Source organism: Onychostruthus taczanowskii, unplaced genomic scaffold (genome assembly GCF_017590055.1).
Source record: "Onychostruthus taczanowskii isolate IOZ18803 unplaced genomic scaffold, ASM1759005v1 scaffold65, whole genome shotgun sequence".
NCBI classification, from domain to species: Eukaryota; Metazoa; Chordata; class Aves; order Passeriformes; family Passeridae; genus Onychostruthus; species Onychostruthus taczanowskii.
Window position 1 is genome coordinate 4,295,209 of NW_024504233.1, and position 24,738 is coordinate 4,319,946.

Genomic DNA, 24,738 nt, shown 5'->3' on the forward strand with positions numbered 1-24,738 from the left:
TGGGTCAGTGCTTCTCCCTTGTTTATCCTGATGGATCCAGACAGCCCATGTGAGGTATTACGACCTGAGGCTGGTGCTCATGACTGAGTGAGGTTAAAAAGCGCTGGGCTGGCATATTGAAATTTAACATCTCATCATTCAGTCCATTTCTAACTGATGCATTTGCTTCCTCCTTTTCAAATACAATTATTTTAAAGAATGTTTTATGGTATAAAATGAAAACAAATACTTCATTTTTCCTCTAATTGACTTTAATGATGATTTGCTCAGGTCTAGAAAGCAGTTTAAATGTGCTGTTGGCTCCTTTGAAGAAAAGTGTCACCTTGATATAAATCAGGAATATTATTTTATAAGGACTGTTAGCAGCTTACCTGAGTCAATCTGTGGCAGCCTTATGAAGAAAAGCAAAATACTTCAAATGAAGTTCACATGTCTCTAGAAGTGGGCTTGTCATAGGGGAGGCATCAAGGGAAATGTTGACAGATATTTAATTATAATGGCAGTAGTGGCTGTTGCTGTGTTAATAGCATCTGGCAGCAGAGTCACTGCCATCTGTTAGTGCCCTGAAATCCTGGAGATGGTGCATCCTTTATGGAGGAATTAACAATAATTAACAAATCTATCACATGAAATCACCTTGATTGGATGACAGCCCTACCTTGATAATGATTAATTGCAAAATAATGTGGAATAGAATGTCCACTACTCTCCTTTTTTTGCTACTGCTGCTCTACAAGTGCAGCATGCTGGGGGATTTCCTTTCAACCCTGTGGTGTGAGGCAGCATTTACTGCATTTATTGTAAATAATCCTTATAAGCAGAGCTAGATTAAAACCTAGCTTCTGCATATTCTTTTCAATTTGCTACAGATTAGGCCTCTAAAACCAGTTGTGGTTCTTTTGGTGCATGGTAACTTACTTAATGTTAAATAAGGGAGAAAATGAGGTTGGTCTGCAAGAAATGACCCTTCAGCCAAAAGTCAAGTCAGTCTGGAAGAATAATTTGACTGCATTAAAACATTTCAAGGTGTTTTTGTTAGCTCAGTATTAGAAGCCAAGCCATTAATTTCTGATGAGTCAGTTTGTCTTCAAAGCTATGAGGAAAAAAATGCTGTATTTGTTTGCATTTGGAGGAATTATTTTTGAATATCTATTTTTATCCAAGCCAGTGTTTCGATCAGTGCAGTGAAATACCACTGCTGTAAATAAGATTTATAAACAAAGCAATGAGCCAATTTGAGACCTGGTTGGGTTTTATTTTTCTCTTAACTCTTCCTTTTCTGTCTGTTCCTGCTGAGTAACAGATGGAGAAGGTAGCATACTTTTTGCTGAATTGTAATAGATGATTGAGGTGTGGTAATTAACAGGAGCAACAGGAGGGAAATAGTAAACTCTGAAGTCTTGAAGTCAACTAAACAGGAATTTTATTTCTCTTTTCCCATGCGTGTCAGTTAATATTCTGAATATTGCTCTGGGACCCACAGTGAGAAGGCAACATACAATTTTCTTGTGTCTATTTGTTTCTAAGTGCCAGAAGTTTCTTTAGGCTGGGGTTTGGACTGACTTCAGCTCCTGATAGAGCTGCACTGACACCAAACCACGAGCAGAGATGTGGAAAGCTGAGTTTGTGCTGCCTTGATTTATCACAGCTTCCAACACAGGAGCTGTAGATCAGAGCCTTCCCTTCCCCTTCCCGTCCCATGGGGTAGATCTGAGGATGAAGGCTCAGGAGGCTGGGGTTTAGCTGATTTATGGCTTTGTTGTCTTCTCCTTGAGACCCATGCCTCTCTTTTGGTTCTGCCTTGACAGCCATGTGAGTCAGGCATGAGCTCATGGGTTGTGTGTCTGTGTACACGTATTCGTCACACACAGCATGTACATGTCACACCCTCCTGGCACTGTTGAGAGTGGAAGATGCTTTGAAAAAAGTGATTTTGTTTTTTGTTCTGCTGCTCTGGCGTGATATCACAGGATCCTGAGCAGGCAGTGGCTGCAAACACAGACACCCTTGTTAAGGCTGGAAGAAGGGCTTGTTTCTCTCTCACTGCTATTTTCATGCAAGGCACTGTTCCCTGGTTAGGAGGATTAGAAGATATGCATTAAACAGTGTTAAATATGCTGAGGCAGTTGATGTTTACAGCCCTTGTATAATTATTCATTAAAATATTAACTGCTAGACAGCCTCCTTTTTTTTTTTTTTTATTCAGTGATTTAGTAGCCCTTTCCAAAATCTTGTGTGATTCAGACATTCAAAGACTAAATAAGGCTAAATAAAACCACTGAAATTACCCACAAAAACACTGATTCTTGGGTTTATGTTTCTTAAATTGCCATGGGTGTGACGTGCTTAAGAAATACAGAGCGATTTGTGGAGCGGGTGAGCTCTAAGATTTGACTCAGACCTCTCCCATCTGCCCCAGCAGCTTTCCCTAACACATGGCACTGGGAAGATCTGGAAGGGGCTGTATCCCTCTGAAGGCTTTTGGAGATAACAGAAATGTGTGTGCACTAAGTTTTGGGTTACAGAAGCTCGTGACATGATGAGGAGGCCTCACCAAGCAGGGCTGGCTCTCAGGTCTCCCTTCCCGGGCCTTTTTAAAGATGTTTTTAATGGCTGTGGTCCTCTGCAAAGGACAGGCTTGTGTTCTTGTCAATAAACACAGATCTGTTTGTCTTGGAAGGAACCTTAAAGCCCATCCAGTGCCACCCCCTGCCATGGGCAGGGACACCTTACACTGTCCCAGGTTGCTCCAAGCTCTGTCCAGCCTGGCCTTGGGCACTGCCAGGGATCCAGGGGCAGCCACAGCTGCTCTGGGCACCCTGTGCCAGGGCCTGCCCACCCTCACAGGGAGCAATTCCTTCCCAATATCCCATTTATCCCTGCCCTCTGGCAGGGGGAAGCCATTTCCCATTGTCTTTTCCCTCTATCCCTTGTCCCAAGTGCCTCTCCAGCTCTCCTGGAGCCCCTTTACGCACTGGAAAGGGCTGTAATGTCTCCCTGGAGCCTCCTCTTCTCCAGGTGAACTCCCCCAGCTCTCCCAGCCTGTCTCCAGAGCAGAGGGGCTCCAGCCCTTGGAGCATCTCTGTGGCCTTCTCTGGACTCTCTCCAGCAGCCCCACATTGTTATTTTTGGGATCTTCAGAGCTGATTTGCTTCTTTGGGCCCCTTGTGCCCAGTTTCGTGGCTGAGCAGTTGCTGCTCTTCCCCGGCACATCTGACACGCACTTCCTCCTGCAGACGGTTCCTTGATGCTGATATTTCCCCACTCTGCTCTGAGCCAGCCTGGGGGTGCTGGGAAACTCTGGCACTGCCTTCCCAGTGCTTTGCCTTGCTCTGGGGGAGGTGGAGCCTGGTGTTGTTATTGATTTATATGAGCAACCTCCATTTTCCATGGACTGCTGGAGAGTTACCAGCCAGCATGGAGTTTGATCCCTGGATTTCATCCAGTGACCCAGAGGCAATTCCACATGCCACCGAGCCCAGGGTGTTTAAAGATTGCCCACCTGGGGTCATTTCATCTCTTGTGTTACCTCTAATTTAATTTCTGCTGAGCTTTTCTCATTCAGTTGAGCCTGGACCCAGCCGAGTGTGACACCCTGATGACAAATGCCTGTCACCTTTGTGTGCTTAATAAATACTGATGCTGCTGTGTGCTTTTTGTGTGTTTCAGGAAAAAAGTGCCAGTTCAAACGCGAGACTTAAATCTAATAAAGAGATCCCAGGATTAGTACATCAACCCAGAGCAAAGTAAGTTCAGTTTTTGTTGTTTAAATCATAATACAAATAAACACAAGCAGTGTCTGTGAGGTTCACAATTACTGCCTAGGCAAAGATCAAATGACCCAGCAGCCCTAAAGTCGTGCTGAGTCGGGTGCTAGAGGTAAGGTCCCAAGGCTGGGAAGGATCCACTCCTTTGCACAGCAAAGATTGCAGGACTTGAAGAAAGGTGAGACACATCCTGTTGTGCCAAACAGAAGGTCCTGTGCTATTTCTCAGCTTTCTATACAACTTACACAGAACAAACTTCTCCACATCCACTAGTGTTCCTAAATACAGCTGGGTCAGTCCCAGGGAGGTTTTTGCTAGCTCCTGGTTTAGATTAGCAGCTGTTCAGGGTGGAACTGGGAATGGTCAGGTTGTTAAAATGAAGGTTGTTCTGTAGCTGCTTGGTTGGCAGTTCTGTGCCCATGCTCTGCCTGGGGTCAGTCAGTGTTACATGAAATATTTGCCTCTTGTGGCAGAGCTGGTTATTGATAGTAGTAACTCATTTCTTTTCTAACTCAGTGTAACATTTTAATCACTAATTGGCTGAGGAATAACTGATTACACAGAACCACATATCGGGTTCGTGAAGAACAAGTGATGAAGGTTTGTGGTTTGGGTTTTGAACAGCAGTGGAAATGCTGTTCCTTGTGCCCTGCCCTCAGGACACTTACTAACTTAAAACTTGCTGCCTATCAATTGGCTTGAACACTATTTCAAGTCTGGAAGCTTCAGTTATTTCCTAATCAGCTGACGGTGTAATTTAGCCTCTTTTCAAAGGGAAAAGCCAAGTGCTTTGGATGCACTTGCAAAGAAATTCATGGGAGGGAGGTGGAGGTAGAAGCACTCTTCAGCAATGCTGTGCTTCATTTCTGTGGCTCAGTCCTTCCAGCAGGGTCAGAGATGTATTTAGGATGCTCTCACATGAGGTTAATTACTCTGGGATAAAAAAGAGCTGTTCTTTCATTGGGTCATCTTTTGGAACATCCACCGCAGAGGAATTGCACGGGGCCATGGCTTCCATTCCCTCATAAAACTCTAATTTGAAAAGTCCCTGCAGAAATCAGAACTGACCAAAAAGCCTATTTCTTATATTGCATTGACAGAGATAAATATTTCTGTCACAGACCTGCAAAAATAAGGAAACTTCCCAGAGAGGTGCAGAATGTAACATAAGGTTGTTGGGTAGATCCCCCAGTGTTTGCCCAAGGCTCTGCTGTTTGCCCAACCTACCACAGCATTTCTGTTCATAAAGTGGCCACATATGTACCATTTGTTTTTTCTTTTTTAAGGTTTATCATCTAAAAACCATGACAATTCTGACTGCAGGGTGGGGTGTCATTGGGTGGAAAAGGCACATTCATCTGGAAGAGCAGAGATTAATAGATAGATCATTAGATGCAGTACTGTTACAGTACTGTTCTGGTACATGGATGTTACTTCTAAACAAAACATGGACTAAGTACCAAATTATAAATTTGGTACTTTACAATTATTTTACAATATTTTGATGTCAGCTGAAGAGTAAGATTGTGAGGGCTCTTCCCCCTGCAAGAGGATTTAGATTTTTCCACCCAGAGCCCTGGACTTTAAAACCAGGCAGGGGCTGTAGGGAGGCAGCAGTAGCCTTGTGGGGGTCTTTGGCAGAGGGAGAAGGGTTGGTCCTTCCTCTTTACACCCAGTCCTGGAACCTGCCACACCTTCAGGGCTCCCCCTGCACCCTGCCCCAACCTCACAGGCACTTGCTCTGTCTGTTCATCACCAAACTCACCCCCTGATACCTTGAATGATCAAATGCACCCACCAAGTACCCTGGGACAAGTTTATAACTCAGGGAGTGACAGCAGCCTGAAGCATCAAATGAAAGTGGTTATTTCAGACCACTTTTACCCTGCCAGATCACAAACTCTCACAATGCTTTGGGCTGGCACATGAAAAATCAGCTAACCCAACCTCCCAGCCATGGGCAGGGACACCTTCCACTAGACCAGATCTGTAAGATCTGTGGGAATTTTCAGGGATATGACTACACAATAGTCTTTTTTTCCCCTCTGCCTTCTTTTAATTCTCTTACGAATTATGGTTGGGGTGAGTCACTACAGTATTATCTCATTTTATTAGAAACTGGATTTATGATGTTGTAGAGGCAAGATTATTTTTCAAGCACTTGCCTACTCAGAAAGGGCTGCACTGCCCTAAAATGCCTGTGCAAGGCACCTGAATATGCAGGTGATGGGGTCAGCTGTCCCAAAAAGAGCATCTCTTCCCCATCTGAGGTGGAGGTGGGAACCTGAGGAACAGGCAGACATCTGGGGACAGGAACTCCCTCAACCACTGAAAGGTGAATTGTTCCTGCTGGTGAATCACCAGCTTTAGGTTTTAATGCCATTTCTGAGCCCTCCTGGTGTGAACTGAGCTCCATTTATGTCCCACATAAGCAGATCTTTGTATACATCCAGCCCATAGCGGAGGGCTCAATGCTGAGCTTTGTGGGAAGTGCAGCCTGTTGTTTGGCACTTAGGGAGAGCATGAACTCATTACAGCTGAAAGGATCACTCTGAGGAAGAGGGGATGGGTGGGAATTCAGCAAGCCAAGCCAGGTTTCTGTGCTGGGGGAAAATCTCCAAGAGCTGTGTGTCCTTCTGACCGTTTGGCATCATTGTCACCGCTGGCTCCGGTCCCCATCCTCCCCTTTTTGCATCTTTTTGTGTTGCACATGGAGTCCCTGGCACATTTCCCCAGCTGCACAGTGCTCCTCCCTGCTGCTGGTCCGGAGGATGCTCCAGCCTCATCTTCCTGGAGGGGGTTACTCCTGCAGGAGGGAGGCTCTGGCCATCCCCTAGCATAAATAAACATCCCAAATACAGCCTGCCCTCCCCTAGCATAAATAAACACCCCAAATACCACCTGCCATCCATCCTCACCCTTGTCTCCTCATCCTTTCTGTGTTTTTAGCTTGCAAGTTCCCCATGGGGAAGGACCTGTGGTCTTGTGTGGCCATCAGTGTTTTATAAACAATGAAAAAAGAGTATTTTCCAGCCCTCTTTACTAATGCAAAATCACTGAGCCTCTTGGTGCTGAAGAATTAGTAGAAGTGAAGGGGCTGGAGCACCAGGGGTGGCTGAGGGAGCTGGGAAAGGGGCTCAGCCTGGAGAGGAGGAGGCTCAGGGGGGCCCTTGTGGCTCTGCACAGCTCCCTGACAGGAGGCTGTAGCAGTTGTCAGTCTCTTCTCCCCCATAACAAGCGGCAGGACAAGAGGACAGTCTTCAACCTCACGTTGTGGGTGTCTCATTCTGAGGTGGTGAGGTTGGCAGTCCTGGAAAAGCTCCTGAAGGAGAGGGGGCTCTCACTCTCCCTCCCAGAGGGAGAGGTTCTGTGCTATCGACGTCCTGCAGTCAGCCTGGAAAAGGGAACAGTCTCCTCTGGATGCATGTGGATCCCAGATACCACCCCAAGTGTTGCACACGTACACAGAACTAAATGCAGTGATTTTTCATGGGCAAACAAAAAACAGGGGGGAAAAAGATTAAAAATTGACATTGTAGATGAAAGTGTAAAGCGATTTATTTTCCACAGTGGTGGAAGCTGACAGCTGGGCCCCTCAACAACCCTGGGCTGTTCCACAATGGAAGAAATCCTGTTGGTATTGACACTGTTCCTTTGCCTTCCAGCATGCACATCTCTGAAAGCCAACAAGAATTCTTCAGAATGCTTGATGAAAAAATTGAAAAGGTAAGGCACAGTAACGTGAGGACATGGGGAGGACAGTGACCTGCCTGCTGCAGCTCTCTCTGTTCTCCATGATCTGGAGGGGTCTGGCCCAAGATTTCCCTTCCAGCTCCTTGGTTAGACAGTTGAAGTGCAAAGAAGACCAGGAAGGTGAAGAGCTTGCAGGAGGTACTGAGAGAATCCTTTGTTTTGTGGGAATGTCACCAGTCTGGGATTCATGGCAGGCTAACTCAGATGTTCAGGATATCCGTGCTGGGTAAATGTGAAGAGCAAAGTGAGATTTCAGTCATTGCTGAGCTGATCTTTCATCTCATTGGGAGACAGCTGGAGTGTTAATGCTGGGATAGTAGCTGGGATACCCCCAGGAGTTCTTGCTGAATATCCTCAAAATAGCCACTGGCTCCAAGGGGTGGTGTGGCTGTAAGTGTGGGTAACCCTGCCCCAGGGCTGTGCCAGTGAAATAATGGTGCTGGAGATGTTTTGAAGAAGAGGATTAATAATTCTTTGCATATCTCAGCTGTCCTGAGAGCAGCTCTGGTGTGTTTCAGAAAGCTTTTAAATGGCACGCTTGGCTTCTTTGTGAGACAGCAGTGAAGGAGCTGGAGCACAGCTCATACTGGGAGTGGCTGAGGGAGATGGGGGAGCTGATGTTCACACACCAGTTTATTCTTTACACTGCCTGTTTGGGAGTCATGCATCTTTTTTGAATACTTTATATTAAATATTTGCTTCCTCAGTAGCAGTACACCGAGGAACTCATTTGTGCTGAGTACTGATTGCTAATCAGCAGTACGCTGAGTGCTAATTTGTACTCCCAGTTTCAGACTGGACATGAGGAAGCATTCCTTTGTGGAAAGGGAAGCCAGACACTGGAACAGGCTTCCCAGAGAGCTGCTGGATGCCCCTGGCCTGTCAGTGTTGGAGACATTTGGACAATGCCCTTAACAACATGCTGTAATTTCTGGTCAGTCCTGAAGTGCTCAGGCAGTTGATGATTGTAGGTCCCCTCCAACTGAAATACTTCTAGTCTAGTCTATTCTTCTGTTCTTTTCTGTTCTATTCTATTAAGTTGTCATGTTGGGTTGTGGAGTAGAAGGGAGATTTTTACTTGCATGGCTCTGAACTTCTGCCTTTTTTGCCAGCACTCCTGCTCCTAGGAGTCAGAGTGCTGCAGTGGGTGCCTCTTCTGTTTGTCCCAAGCAAAACATTTGTTACTTTCCTCTTAAAAAATAAAAATTATGAAAACAAAAGAAGGCATAAAGGGGAAGAGTAAAAGTGAGGAGTCATAGATTCCTGAGAAGAATATTTATGTACCCAGTGTTTCACAGGGGTAAGATTTTATGTAACCTAATGCCTTTAAAGGTAGAATTTCTACATCTCCATAATACAGCTGTATCTCCTTTGAATAAATGCATTCACCCCATGAATATTCAGATTGCTTTTCCTGGACATCATCACCTTCCAGAATGTCGAGCACAGAGTCTCCAGTGAAATGGATTTTTCCAAAGATGTATCTTATCTGCAGAGCAGACAATGCCATCAGGCCGTATCCAATTACGGATTTTGGTTAATTTTTGTTCCCGAGGTCTGTGGCGGGGCACTAACACCCTCATTCCCCAGCTGCCACGCTGAGGTGCAGCTGACCCTGCCTCCTGTGTTTGGAACTGTTTGAATCCCCTTTGAGATGTTCCCAGGTGATCTCCAGGGCTAATTTATCTTGGGGATAATTTATCTTGGGGATCAGGAGATTGTCTGTTTGGAGGAAATCTGCAGTTTATCTGTCAAAGAGACTGAGTTGCTGACAGCTGATGGGATTGGCAGGAGTTAATGTGCAGCTGAATGTGGGATTTGTGTTCCCTGGGGACCTCCTATGCCTGAGGAAGCAGTCTTCATTAGAGAAGTTTTGGGGTTTTTAATTCATCTTTGCTGAGAACGCATTTTTTTCCTAGGTGTTGACACAAATGCCAGAAAAGATTGGAAAATATAAGGGGTTTTGTCTGATTCTTAAATAGCATTTTCAGTCCCTTCTCCAGGGAGATGGAGGACAGCAGTCAAACATCTAGAAGGATTGTATCAGTGGCAGCTGAAAAAGTCTATGGATGTGTGGGGGGTGTTGCCTGTGGCTGGTGAGGTCCCAAACCTTGTGGTGTTCCCATGGTTACCGTGGCTGTTGGATTGGTGATGGACACTCCGTGGGCTGTGCTGCAGAAACTCCAGTCAGGAGCAAAACACCTTGAGCTCCACTGAGATCCCCAGGGCTGCTGGGTCAGCAAATCCAAGTGTATTGTACTTGCAGGGTTCCCAGGTGAAGGAAGGAATGACAAATCTGACTCCATGTTCTCAGAAGGCTAATTTATTATTTTATGACACTCTATTATATTAAAGAATATGAAATTATACTAAAGAATACAGAAAGGATACAGACAGAAGGCTAAAAGATAATAAAGAAAAGCTCATGACTCTCTCCAGAGCCCCAACACAGCTTGGCTGTAATTGACCCTTAAGTCAAAACAATTCACATGAAACCAATGAAACAATCACCTGGTGGATAAACAATCTCCAACCACATTCCAAAGCAGCAAAACACAGGAGAAGCAAATGAGATAATATTGTTTTCCTTTTTCTTTGAGGCTTCTCAGCTTCCCAGGAGAGAAATCCTGGGCAAAGGGATTTTTCCAGAAAATATGACTGTGACACAAGTGCCCAGCAGCAGCTCTGACATGTGAGCATGGGGCAGGAGCATTGCATGAGGGCTTGGAGCTGGCACAGCCATTCTGTGGAATAAAACTCCTGCAGCCAGAGTGTGAAATGGAAAGAACACGGGCTGGTGTTTTGTCAGCTGCAAGCAGGAAGTGTTTGTGAGTCCTGGAGATCAAAAAAAGCCTTATTGAAACAGTCTGGAGAGTTTCTCTGGAAGTCCTGCCCCCAGTAGTGCATTCCTGGCTGTCCCTGCAAAGCTCCACTGCCTCCCGCAAATGTCACCCGAAGGTAAAAAACAGAATGTCATGAAGCACGGAGCTTCTGTCTACCAAAACTCAGTGTCAAAACACTGTGAGTCGCTCAGAGGGGGACATCTGCTCTGTCTCTGAGTGAGTCTGTCCCTGCTTCAGGAGCTGGAGCTGAACTGGCACGTACAGAACTGCCTGTGGTGGTGATAATGCCATTCACAGGGTTTGCTGCGAGGAGGAAATGCTGGGATGAGGGCTGGGGTAGGACTGGCTGAGAATGTGGAAGTCAGCCTCAGGCTTAGATACTGGTTCTGCTGGAGTCAGCCCAGTCCTTTCAGAAACATGAAAATTTGAGGTAAAAATACTCCCAAGACCTGATGAGAAGCCAGAGTCAGAGGTTAGATGGGAGCCTGGGAGCAGCTGGAGAGAGCTGAGCAGTGACAGCACAGGAGGCTGTAGCTACTGTACTGCTGTAGCTGTGGTTGGAATGTCCTGAGCTGGCAGAGACCCACAGGGACCCTGGAGTCCAGCTCACAGCACAACCCCAAGCACCCACCTCGTGCCCAAAAGCCTTGTCCAAACACTTTGTGACCTGTGGCAGAGCATGGAGAGGAGAGCAGAGGGGAAGACAAGGAGCTGTGTGCAGCACAAGGCCCTGAGCGGTGGCAGAGCAGGCTCAGAAATGTTCCCAACATCTGGCAGCAGCTGCAGTGAGTCCTCCTTGGGCTTCCCACTCACTGAGGTTATTGGGAATAGAGTCACAGGCTTTGCTTTGGGAGACAAAAAGCACCTGTGATCCAGAGTTCAGGGGGAAATGGAACAGAGACAGGCACTGGGGAGGAGGCAGCTCGTCTGCTGTCAGCATTATCATCATTCATTGAAAATTAGCCTGAAATCACAGAAATATATTCCAGTGAGGATGAGCAACAGGTAATAGCAGCAATTAAACTCGAGGAGAGCGTTCCCCTGAGTAAATTAGAAAGATGTGGGTCAGGAGTACAAGTGATTTGCTTGACCTGAGAGATTAAGGCAGAAATACACAGAAATATGGCTTTGGAGACCAGAGGAGGAGGCAGAGAGTGACTGAAAAGTCCTCCTAAAGGGATCTCTGCTGCTGCTGGATAAATCTGAGATCTGCTGTGCCCAGCAGAGGAGCAATGGGCTCCACTGGCTGCAGCTGGGTCTGGGACAATCACGACACTCCTGTGGTGGGATAAATCTGATTTTGAGCTATCAGCTCTGATTAAGAAGATAGAAACATGTCCTGATATCAGGCCATTTGTGTTGGTATTCAGGCAAGTAAATTAATGACCTGGATTCTCTCCAATCTGATAGATCAAGGACTGATTTAGTCAGATGTTGCATTTGGACACACAGAGATTTGCTGTGAAACACACCATGAGGAATTAACCTGTCTCTCCTGAAGCTTCTCCAGACTTCGATTGTTTTTTTCTTCTTTCTACATCTCAGATTTGTTTAGACCCTGATTCCACAGGGCTCCGTGCAAATTCCACATTATTCCCTGAAAAGAATGGCAGCACAGGAAGGACATAGACCTATTGCTGGAGAGGGACTTGGGGCAAGGGCCTGGATACCATTTAGAAAGGGGGAATGGCTTCCCCCTGCCAGAGGGTGGGGTTGGATGAGATATTGGGAAGAAGTTCTTCCCTGTGAGGGTGGGCAGGCCCTGGCACAGGGTGCCCAGAGAAGCTGTGGCTGCTCCTGGATACCTGGCAGTGTCCAAGGCCAGGCTGGACAGGGCTTGGAGCAAGCTGGGATAGTGGAAAGTGTCCCTGGCCATGGCAGGAGGTGGAATGGGATGGACTTTAAGGTCCCTTCCCACCCAAACCCTTCTGGGATTCCATGAATTGCACAGGGTGGCTCAGAGCACAGTTGTTCCTGGGCTCAGCCCTGCAAGCTGAAGTCCATTGCCTTGAAGGGGCCCTGTCCCACCAGGGCTTGCATGAAATAAATAGAAATAAAAATTAAAAGCTATAACATACCAAGTGCTGACTGTGAAAGTTTACCCATTTGGTGCTTGCCAGCAAAAACATCTTGATGATGGCTGTCCTGGAAAATGGCTGGAAAAGCAACTGCTGTCTCTGAATCCTGCATGGAGCAGTACAGTGATGTGGAGGAATTATCTCCTTGAAGTGTGTGCTGTTACTGGAGGCTGTGGCAGAGTGTATAGGCAACTGCCTCCCTGCAGGAAATAGGCTGAGGGGTAATGGAACAACTGACAAGCAATTCCTGGGATTATATTTGGGGAATGTAACCCCACAGGAGAAGCACCTCTGGCTTTGTGGTTCAAATGGGACCACGGCAAAACAATCCTGGGCAGCTGTACCATCACTGGTCCCATCACCATAAACTGTCTCCTCCATGGCTGCAGTGGTTTGTGAAAAATAATCACAATGCAAACATGCTGATGGGCAACAGTGAGGTTAAAAATGTGAAGATGTGTTGCTGTGAGCCCTGATGGGTACCTGGAGCCTGGGACATGGTGCTGCCATCCCCGTGGGGGTGTCCCTGTGGGTCAGCTTGCTCTGGAGCACCAGTGCAGGCGTTGGGGTGGGTGTGCAGGGGTTCCTCCACCAGTCCCCTCACCTGGAGCTGGTGGGAGAATAGCCAGCCCGTGGGAAGGATGGCTGGCAGCAGCTCCCTGCATCCCGTTAGGAATGCTGGGCATGGCAGCAGGGAGTGAGCACAAAGCAGCTCCTTTATGGGATGCAGGGAGTGCCCTTGGGACCGCCAGGGCACCGTGATTAGGCTGAAACTCATTAGCCAAGTGGATTGCTCTTAATGACTCCATTGATTTTTCCCTAACAAAATGAGGGACGGACAAAAATTCGCACAGTGTGCAATGATTTAGTGCCGCCTCCCGTCCTTTCCGAGAGCGCTGTAAACAAAGCCAGCCTGATGGGAAGGGCTGGGAAGGGATGGGAAGGGCTCCCGGCTGGGGCTGGGGCTGGGGCTGCCCAGCCGGGCCCCTCCAAGGGACCACTGTGTCCCCAGCCCCGCCAGCCCCCAGCAGGAAGGGCTGCTTGCTGCCCTCTCCATCCTCTGCCTCTCCTGCCTCCTTCTCCTCCCCTCCCACCTCTCCCTCCCTCCCCTGCTTCCCCTCCATCCTCGTCCTGGTCCCTCCCCTGCCTGGCACGGTTCTCCGGCACAAGGGGCCATTGAGCCAGCTTGTTTATTGGCCTGTCACCCACACAATAGGGAAACGGCCTTTTTCCTGACAGTTTTTGCTTTCTCTTTTTGTTCCCTAAAAGGATACCATGAGCATCCCCTGGAGGGGCATCAGGAGGGGAGCACTTTGGAGGTGCTGCAAGGGGAGAGATGGGGGATGAGCCCTTCTGGTCTGGGTGCAGGCAGCAGGAAAAAAACATCAGGCTGCTCTTTAGTTTACCTTAAATTCATTCGTTTAGAAACACTCATGGTGTTCTGTGGGCATCTACAAAAGCTGACAGTTGTATTTTGAAACTGCAGAGGTGGGAGATGGGATGCCTCAGGGATTAGCTGGACTTGGAGGCACATAGTACAGTTCTCATCTTCCTCAGCGTAGTTCATTTACACTTCCAATCATTAAAACGTCTCAGAAATCACAGAATTGGAAGGGACCCACAAGAATCATTGAGTCCAACTTCGAAGTGAATGGTCCATGCAGATTGAACCCACAACTTTCTTAGTCCATGGGTGGCCCATACATTCCTGTTAGTAGCCACCTGCTCTGTGCCTCTGGCCCCTCTGGATGCAGGAGCCTGCTCCCCTGGACAGAATTTGACTGCCAGTCATGGAATTGTAGAATCAGAGAGTGGTTTGGGTTGGAAGGGACCTTTAAAGGCCACCTGGTCCAACCCCTGCAGCGAGCAGGGACACGTCCACTAGAGCAGTGTGGTTTCTGCCAGCTCTGCGCTGACCATTTCCCGTGAGGTGTTCCCAGGCCCACCAGGATAACTGCCCGTGTCAGGCACAGCAGCCTCTCAGTGACCAAGGGATCCAGCATCTGGCAGACATCCTCTGAAACAACCCACAGGCCAAAAATGGACATTTTAAAGTATTTTCACTGGATTGTGGCTGTAGCTGCCTTTCCTCTACAGCCAGGGAGTGGCAGCCCCTCCCAAGGAGCACCAAGGGCACAACCGTTCTCTTGGATTTCTGGTGCAGCAGGGAAGGCTGTGACAGCAGGGCACTTTATTCTTTCTCTGATCTTCCTGAGCAATGCTGACCTTGTTGTTACTGACCAAAATTTGGGGTGTAACATTTATGCCAAAGCTCTCTTGGGCACCACTGGGACTCACTGCAGTCTGGGGTCACCTGAGCTGGCCGGGTCGCCAGAAGGACACGGATGTGTCCCCATCCCCAGCAGAGTGCAGATGGAAGTGACGTGTCTGGAAGGATCAGCCCAGCTCCTGGTGGCCTTCAGGCCTTGCTGGGAGATGGTGTGGCTGTGCTAGCTCTCCTTGCTGGGAGATGGTGTGGCTAGGGCTGGCTCAGCATGTTGGTTTGGAGCAGTTCTTGGTGTCCATTTGAGAACTGATGCACTTGGCAGGCAGGGAGCAAACCCAGAAGCAAGAGAACAGCAGGAGGAGTAGGAGGGGAAAAGTGCAGGATGGCTTTTCCTCTGTCAGTTTTGGGTCTGCTTGGGGCTTTAATAGCAGTGATGGCCACCAGTGCTGGGCCATGGGGCTCCCTCTTGAAAAGGATGTGCTGGAAATGCCCTGAGCTCAGCCCTCAGTCACTGCTGCTGCCTTTCACAGCTCTGAAGCTTTTTGGACAAAGCCTTCATCACCACCAGATCAGTCTCCTGGATTTGTCCAAATGTGGTCCCTGGCCTGGAGAAAACAGAGAGATTTATGCTTCATTTGGGTCTGCTTGGGGCTTTAATAGTGCTGGGCCATGTGGCTCCCTCTTGAAAAGGATGTGCTGGAAATGCCCTGAGCTCAGCCCTCAGTCACTGCTGCTGCCTTTCACAGCTCTGAAGCTTTTTGGACAAAGCCTTCATCACCACCAGATCAGTCTCCTGGATTTGTCCAAATGTGGTCCCTGGCCTGGAGAAAACAGAGAGATTTATGCTTCACTGCAAAGAGTTTCAGTGTTCCTTCTTTTTGAGTTACAGCTTTTAGTTCAAAAAGTGTAATTTTTTTCCCTTTCTTTCTGGGTCAGTGTTTCAGCGTCTGAGTTGGAATTTGGGCTGATGAGTCTCTTGGGGGTTATTTTTAACATACTTAGGAAACCCTTCTGCTCTCAGTGCTGGGCCACAGGGAGTTGTCAGGGCACTGCACATTCCTGGGTCTGGGCTCCAGCAAAGCCAGCTCTGCAGTCCCACCATCTGCACTAGGACTGCACAGACATTTTGGAGCCTTTGTTCCAGGTGTGCAGCCCAGCTGTGTGTCCCAAAACAACTGATCACTCCTACAAAACATCTCCCCATTTTTTTGTGTCTTTCTGGCTCTCCTTTTCCAGGTGCTCAGGTGATACAGCCAGCGCTCAGAACAATGGGAAATAGTCTAGAGGTGCAGATTTTGGGTCCTGCATTTGAGGCTCTTGTTTGATGCGGGATCCCCTGGATGGCTTGTGCTGAAGAGCTCAGCTGCAGCTGGTTTTGAGCAGGACAGCAAGGACAGTGGCTCCAGCAGGTCCTTCCTTGCTGCTCTGCAAGAGCTGGGTAGGGAGGGACGGGATGTGCCTTCTCCAGGCCATCCCAAGGGGAATACCCAGAGAGATGCTGCTCCACACCTGTGTTTGGGATGGGATAGAAGGCACAGCGTGACTGGTCTGATAAGAAATCCATGTTTTGTGGAGCTTAGGCTGAATCCCCTGTAGTACAAGCATAATTTCAATACAAATGGCATCTTTTGCTCTGGGGTTAAACTTCTGCTGGGGTTATCAGATGAGGGATTCTTGTTCACAGCAGCTGCCTTGTGTTGCTCATGGGATTACATGCTTTGTTGCTTTTGCCTCGGAGATTATCCTTTCACAACAAATCTCAGGGCTGTGTCCATCAAGGTGGATCTTTACATAAAGCTGGTTTGTAAATCAGTTTGTTGGAGCCCCCCCCTGGAATTCACTATATGGGGGATGATGTTTATGAGATTAATAGTGACAGAAAGGGAAGTATCTCCTATCCTGGTGCAAATTCCCTGTGGATTCACTATATGTTTATGAGATTAATAGTGACAGAAAGGGTCTCCTATCCTGGTTTCCTGCAAATTCCCTGTGTACGAGGTTTCTACCCAGCTCTGAATTTAACCCCCCCAGTTCCAGAGAACTGCTCTCAGTAAGTGTTGCCTGGATTTATTCCTGTGTGCTTCTCCAAGTACCAACTGCCTGGCCTTTGTCCCTGCAGGGTCGTGACTACTGTTCAGAGGAGGAGGATGTCACATAGTGCCAGCTCTGCCCTCGCCCCAGGAGCACCTCCAGTGTAAATAGATCCAACCCAGCCTTCTGGATACAACCTTTGGGACGTCTGCTCGAGTGAACAGCACTCCATAACAGAAGACCATTTCCACATTATATGCTCCATTCAGTTACAGTGTTTCCTAATGAACACATGAGGAATATTGCTAAGAACTCGTAAGGAACTGTTTTTGTTGCTGCTAGTTAAAACTTGTTGCAACTTCTCACTTTTTTCTGTGTCCAGATACGCAGCAAATCCTTAAAAGTTAATCCAAAAGACGTTGTTGATTTTATTGAGGCTTCTGGCCTGTTTTCTATCAGATGAGGTAGTGTTATACCAAGCTTCCATAAGTGAACATCCAAGCATCTAAGAAACACCCCTGAGCTGTGTGTCCGTCCGTGGTGGGGCCAGAGTGCTTGTTAGTGCTGGTGATTCCAAGCTTTGGAGATGGGATGTTTTTGCCGTGGCAGGCCTTGTTTCTCAGCTGAGAAGAAGCTGAGAAACTATTATCCATTAAAAGCATGTTATCACTGAAATACTGGAAGTGATACAGGAGCAGGAACTTGTATTTTAAGAGGAAAAAAGGTTTCATTTAACAGGTATCTTAATCAAGGACTAAGCTTGCAGTATTGGCTTTGCTGAGCACGAATGGGAGTGTGATCACAATCATTTTGAATCTCTTTTTTTCTAAGAAAATAAACATTTTACTGTTTTTATGTATTCTTGTCTTTTACCATTCCTACAACACGATGTTTTAAGAGTGTGGGGACAAGGAAGACCAAACCTCTCCTCTGCCTTGATGTGTCCCGTGGATCTGATCTCTTAAAGCAGCTCTGTGCCAACTGGGGGAATGTGTTCTGTGTCCTGTAGAGTTTATTTTTCCATATTAAATGGAGAGGCTATTACCTTCTCAAAAGCAGATGTAATATTTTTAACAAATGCTGTCATGAGTTAAAAAAAAAAAAGAAGGAAAAAAAATACAGCTTTTGTATTTATTATTTCAAAGAAGATTGTTACCTGTGCTGATATTTTTTCCAGCTTTGATGCCATAAGGGGGCAAGGTTTGCACTGCAGCCAGAGGAGGAGCTTTGTCAGTGTAGTTTGCTGTCACTGTGTTGATTTCATTTGTGGGATGGGTGTGGACCAGACTGAGGGTGCATTAACAGCATCTCCTAGGATGTGGCTGACACTTGAGTGGGGCACTCAGCCCAAATATTGGCCATTTTTCACTGGGCTTTCTGAAAATCAGATCCCTCTAAAGGATCTGGGTCCCTCAAAGATCACCTGTGACCTGTACAAATCTCTAAATTACGGCTGGATTTCTTGACTAAAGAAGTTTCCCTGAATGTTGGCTCTGAGTGGGGCTGGACAGTTCACATCAGAAGATTTCACTCCCCATCAGTACTGTGCTGTACATGTAATATCTCCAGAAACCCCCAGCTCCCTCTGCTGCCATCTCTGCACAGGATTTACCTTTGGCTTTTGGGATGAGCAGTGGGCACAGACCTGGCATTGCTCCTGAAGGGCTGCCTGTGAGCCCATCCCGCAGGAGCAGCTTTCAGCAGCAGCTGTGAGGCTGCACATCAGCTGTTTCCTGAAGGCAGAAGCTGTTTCTGAGCTCTGCAGGCTCCCCAGCCCAGGGCCTGCTGTGCTCCAGGGTTCAGACAACCCAAGAGCTTCCATTATAAAAGCTCGGTGGCAGGGTCCTCTATGGCATGTTCAGCTGTACCCTATTAATGTTTAAAAGCCACCAGTCAGCTCTGATTTCCCTAAATCCTTGCTCATTTGAGCAGCTGCACAGGCCAGGCAGCCCCTTCCAAATATCCTGACTCCCCTGGAGACAAAGTTTGTCTGCCTCCCTCCCATCACAGGCTGTCCTGGGGCTGTGGCATCTCTCAGTGCTACGGAGCTGTTGGGTTTTGTGATGAATTCTTCAAGGTGATGTCTCTCTCCTCCTGGATATGATTTTTTTCCATAATTTATGCCAGCTCTTGAGCAGGTGACTGTGCTTGGGAGAGCCAAGAGGCTGCGCATTTCAATTATTTAAAACACCTTAATTAATAAAGAGTCCTGGGGCTTGGTCCCACAAACCCTTCTCTGCAAAGCCCTTTGGAAAGCTTTCCCAGTAGTGCAGCAGTGATGGGTTGGGTCTGTTGCTTTGGAACATTTCCTTGTCCAGGTGCTGAACATCTTGTGTGTAAAGGTCCCACACAAACACGGTGTTAAACACGTCATGGTCTTTCTTTCACCTCTGTTTTAATAGTTCTTTTATTCAACATTTTCCTTGCTGCTGCTGGTGGCACTGGAGACCTGCGCTTCGGGGGACGTTTTGTGGGAGAGGAGAAGCAATTCCCATCTTACCTGTGCTCGTATTCCAACCAGCTTTAGCCTTCTGGATGAGTTAAAGCCTCCTTGCTGGACCTGTAGATGGCAATTTTGGGAAGGCCTGGGTAGGCTGGGAGGCACTCGGGTGGCCAGGAGGTTGGGAACCTGCTGGGATCCTTCCACCTTTGCAAAACCCTGGCAGATTTTGTTAGAAGTCTAAATATATGTGGCAGCTTATAATACAAGCAGATTACTCTGGCTGAAAATGCATGTCTCCTTGGAGCTCCACCTCCCCACTGCTTTGCCCTGCTCAAATACATTCAGCAGTGTGGAGAAGAGGGGGCTGGGAAGAGAAGGAGAACTTGCTCCTATCTGGTATGCTGTGCTTGGCTGTAAATGGGATTTCAAGGTTCCTCTCAAAGTGCCAGGGAAGTGATTTGAGGCCCAAGCTTCTCTTCAGGAGGCTGATGCAGTATTTCCTGAGCTCCACATTCATTATATTCTGGGATCTTAGAGAAAATTGTGGTCAAGAGGTTTTGCAATCAACCTTCTTCCCTTGAAGTGCTTTCTCCTTTGTCCAGAGCCCTTTGAGGGGTGTCTTTTTTCCTCCTTGGAGTCTGCCCCAAGCACTGGGAGGGGAACTGGGGAGCTGCTGCCCAGCCTTGGGCCCTGTTGTGTTTCTTGTTTAATTACTGGGAGTTCCAGTTCACCCGTGCCCCCTCCCAGCCCCTTCCAGCCCCCAATTCACATTGATTTCTTCCCTTGCATTCAGTCAGAAGTTTGGTTCTTCTGAGTTATGTCTCCCTGGCAGGATCCAGCAGAGGCACCTCTGTGTCCTCCCCTGCCACCAGCCCTCTGAGGCCACGGATGAGCCAGCAGCTCCAGGCTGGCTCAGTGCACCCCTCCATGCCCTGCAAAGAGCAGGAGCAGCAGGGCTTTCACAATCCCAGGGTTTTTTGCAGTGTGCCTGTTTCTTGGTGTAAGAACACCAGGCTGGTGCCTGGCCCCAGAGTACAGCAGGATTTAAACTCTGGATGATGAAACTGGAGCAAAGGAGTCCATGAAGCACCAGGGAGATGTGTTTGAACTCCAAAGACATCACTGTCATCTCATGAGAATGGGCCTGGAGATAAATATTCTGTTCCCAGCTATTTTGGTTTTAGCAGGTCTGTAAAACAGTAATTTCCTGTCACTTTCATTTGGAGTCAGCAATGACTCAACTCCAGATCAGCCTGGCGGACACACCAGACCTTCAGGAGAGGAAAGCCGGGCGAGGTGTGTGTCTGTCAAAGAGCAGATGTCAGATGGGCTCTGCACAAAAAGGGTGGATTCCAGTTCCACCGTGGTGGTGGGGCCCTGGCACAGGGTGACCAGAGAAGCTGTGCCTGCCCCTGGATCCCTGGAAGTGTCCAAGGCCAGGCTGGACAGGGCTTGGAGCAACCTGGGGCAGTGGGAGGTGCCCATGGCAGGAGGGAACTTTGTTCCAGGTTGCCCATGGGAAAAGATGATTTTAAAGGTCCCTTCCAGTCCAAACCACTCTGGAACCAATGCCTTGACTCAGGTCCTTTGTGGGGTGTTGGGGAGTCTGAGCAACATCCCTGTGCTAAAGAAGCTTTTACCTGTCTGGGGCAGCCCCAGCCCAGGAGGGAAGTAATGGCACTTAGGAAAATCAAAAGCTTTGATCTCAGCCAGGATCACTGCGTGGTACAGGCAATATTTAGGGTGTTCACTGAGAAAGCACAGATTTATGGCACTTCTGCCAATGTGGCTTTATGGAAGATGTTTTTGGGAGAACTGAACACTACAAGACCCTGCTTTGGGTGCTGGTACTGTTGGGCAATTCTCCCATCTCAGGCTGAAATCTCTCTCTGTTCAGTTTCATTCTGTAGGAGTTCGGGGAAGAGGAGACAAGAAATGCAGGGATGGCTTTGGAAGGGCACCTTATTTGCTTTGTTGTTGGGGAGATCAGACATCCAAAAAGTTGGGTAAGCCCTGAGTGAAATTCCTGTTATTGTTACTGTGCTGTTGTGGCAGAGAGGCCCCAAGCTCAGAGTACTTCAAGATGGAAAAGTTGATGGAACTCAAAATTGTTCATGTCTTTGCTTTATAAAAAAATCATACTATTTTCTTTCAATTTAGCTGCACACATCTACCCATGACATCCAGGGAAATGCTCACTTTGAGTTTGAAGATGGGAGAGTCACCATCATCATCCTCAGGGTCATCATCTTCATCATCAATACGTGTGGGACTGTGGCACCTCCTTCATGGAAGCCAGCTCCAGTGCCAGCCTCGTGGATACCCATGGCAGCAAAAGGAGAAGCCTGTGATTCTTCCCTCTTGAAATGACTCCCTTTCTCCACCCTGCTGCTCTGCCATCCCAGATGGAGCCTGGCACCCTGGAGCAACCATCCTTCATCCCTGCAGAGCAGCCCCTGCTAAAGCCTTCGAGGTGCGAGCTCAGTGGAACATTTATACATTTAATTCTTTTAATTTTTCTGTCTATTGAATTAAATTTTGAGACAAAAAGTTCTCAAGAGCAGTTGCTGCGAGAAGCTAGAAAGCTCCATGTGGGAACAGAGCATATTCCTGGGGTTTTGGCATTCTGCTTTTGTGTCTATTAATAATCCCCCGGAGTGAGTCATATGGAGCTGCATTTATTCACTGACTCGGAGAGAGCTGCTACCCAAAATAGCAGCTCTGTAATTTTTTATGATGCTGTAATGCCAGTGCAGTGAAGATTGACATCATTTGAGGGAGATGCTCCAGCCTGGCAGCCGGAGAACCCGTGTCCAGCCCCACAAGGAACGTGGAGAGCCACGTGCTCCATTACATAAAAGCACCAGAGAGCCAGCACGGGGTGGAGATGCCTTTTCTGTCCTCACCTGAGCATCCTTTCCCCAGATTTCCCTTTTTAGGCCTTTCTAAGCTTTTTTTGCTCATTTTCTTCGATCATGAGGAGCACTGGGCCAGAGGATGATGAGGAAATGGCTTTTGCTGCAGAGAGGAGCCTCAAGCACGTCTCAAACCATCAACCTGCCTGCTAGGGGGTCCATGGGGAAATCTTGAAATGCATCAAATTCAGCATCACCAGCTCATCCTTTTTCTCACCCACGTTGCTGCTCCGTGTCCCTCCCTGAACCTCCGCGTGTCCCCTGTGCCCAAAATCTGCCGGCTCCTTCCCAGCCCCGAGCTCCTGACTGATGGCAGCCCCAGGCAAAGGGCAGAGGAACGCTGGGGCAGGGTTTGGGCTGGGTTTTGTAAGGAGCAATCTGGTTTTCTGGATTGCTTCTCATTCTCTGCCCTGCACTGCTGCCATCAGGTCTGTCCTGGAGCGGCAGCCAGTGGGGCATCCGAGACATCCCGGGGTGGCCCCACTGCTGCCAAAAACACCTGGGTACCACACAGGCTTTTTGGCACAATTCTGGCTAAAATTCCTCTGCAGGAGCCCCAGCCCATCACTCTGTGCTCTCCACCAACGCATTAAGAAAGATGAATTTGCCAGTGCTGGGCATTAGTAGCCTGGGTGAACTTTTGCAGGTCAGCAGTGTTCTATAGGCTCCCTTCCAGCTGGAAATGGTAATTAACATTACCTTTGCATGCAGCACTTGGCGAGAAAATGGAACTTTTTCCATTTGGCAGCTTTGAGCCAGTGTGACTGATGGGATGAGCAGCAGCTGTGGCTCAGTTTTGGTCAGAGCAGCTCACGTGCTTTGGGTGAAGGTGTCACACCTTTGGGTGACCTGCATGGAAGATGGAATGTGGCAGCTGAGCTGCAGGCCCTCAATACAACCACTGGCATAAATTAATTAATACAGTTTTAACAGGAGGGGTCAGGACTTGGTGTCCCTTGTTTCTCAAAGGGGGCAGAAAGGGCCTTTGCTCCAAAATACTCCAGTCCCTAAGCCCTGATGTTCCCAGGACACAGAAACAGTAGGCTGAAGGAATTTAGCACTTCCCCAGCAAGGCTGGCAATGATTTCTACTTCACATCATAAACACTGCTCAGCACTTGAACAAGGGCTTGAATTTTTAGGGCTCCTGCATCTTAATCCTAATTTTCTTAATCCTAACTTCCAGAGAGGAAAAATTTACAGGAAGAGGTGGTGGAGGAATGCTCATTACAGAGGAAGGATGAGGGATACACCCCTCAATAACTCACCTCATCAGACCTGTTTTTTTCATTCTAAATATAACAGATGCAGCAGTCAAAATGAACTTTTTGAGGGTCTGGATTCTGGATTTTAAGCATAAAATAATGCTCAAGTCAGAGAAGAGAGGTTGAAATAGTCCCATTAGATCTGTTTGCTGAGAGCCTGTCCAGTTTCATTTCTAGACTGAAAAGTGGTGTTTTGATTATAACAATACCTCTGGGTTCAGCCAACTTCCCAGGGAAAAATTCCAGGTTTTCCAGGGTGGCTCCAGCACCGAGGCTGCCCGTGAAGGACTGGTGTGACTGCCTTGCTGAAAGTGACAGCCCACAGCAATGCAGAAATGAGCAGCAGTTCAGCACAGCCTGACCAGAATATTTACATTTTATTAAATCTTTACAATCAGCAGTTATAATCAAGTACACAATTATGTACACGGATTATGTACATTTTAGCCCAGACTTTTACATCACAGTACATAGTTGCCCTTAGAAATATTGGGTACACTTATCACCAGAGAGTAAAACCCAACAATAGTGTTACAGCACCTGTTATTAGACATCTTCCATAAGAAAATATACGGCTGTAAAATGGTCTGGCTAAAAAAAAAAAAAAAAAAAAAAAAAACAAACCAAAATCATTATAAAATCTGAACATACAATTTCATTCACAGAATGGTTTGTTTTCTATGTTCTGACTGATGCCTGTTGCATAAGATGTCCTGTTTTTCACCTCTCAACACACACTCATTGGTGCCTACTCGGGGACACTGGCAGGAGGAGGAGAACCAGAGCTGGGCTCATTCTCAAACTTCATTAAGAAACAATAAATGTAAACAATTAAAAGATTCCTCTAAGATCAAATGAGAAATTAATTGGCTGATCTGACTTACATGGCATGGAATAAGTGCTAGTTGCAGCTGTGATTCCTGAATTCTTCAGTGTTCAATACCATACAAAGAAATGTACAATGCTATACACTAAGGGTGATTCCTGATTAATGGTGAGCAATATTCCATATGCAGGGAGCAGACTTCCAAACACTTGGGAAGAACACTCTCTCCCCTTTCCAAAAGGGCTTTTCTTTTTGATGAATACATTCTTTTTGCTTTTTAAGACGATAGTAACAGAAAACTGAATTCTTTCCAGAACGATATGAACAGGTTAAACTAAAGCCTATGTCCTCGTAAGGAAATACAAAGTGAAAATAACCTGAATAAAACTGTCCCCCCCAATTTAATCCTCTTTCCCAAAAGGTCAACCTTGCTCGATTCAGTTCTGTAAACGAAGCTATGGCTCTTGTGATGGTTTCAAAGGTGAAGCAGAACTAAATGAAACAAAAACCACTTCAAAAGGAAGGAGGCAACAGTAATCTGAGGTAGGCCACCACCAAAATGCTGCCCCCTAAATCCATATGGAGTTCTGG

At 47.4% G+C, this 24,738-nt stretch overlaps 1 protein-coding gene across 2 annotated transcripts in view; it reads left to right on the forward strand.

Annotated features, from left to right (window-relative positions):
• The window catches only part of CUNH1orf21 (chromosome unknown C1orf21 homolog), a 106,999-nt gene extending 89,441 nt beyond the window's left edge, over nt 1-17,558 (forward strand). For both annotated transcript variants that reach the window (XM_041420631.1, XM_041420632.1), the window contains exons 4-6: nt 3,670-3,746; nt 7,433-7,493; nt 16,788-17,558. In XM_041420631.1, coding sequence (XP_041276565.1) covers nt 3,670-3,746; nt 7,433-7,493; nt 16,788-16,826 — 177 coding nt within the window. In that variant the 3' untranslated portion in view covers nt 16,827-17,558. The remainder of the gene's footprint in view (nt 1-3,669; nt 3,747-7,432; nt 7,494-16,787) is intronic.
• The last annotated feature ends 7,180 nt before the right edge of the window (nt 17,559-24,738 follow it).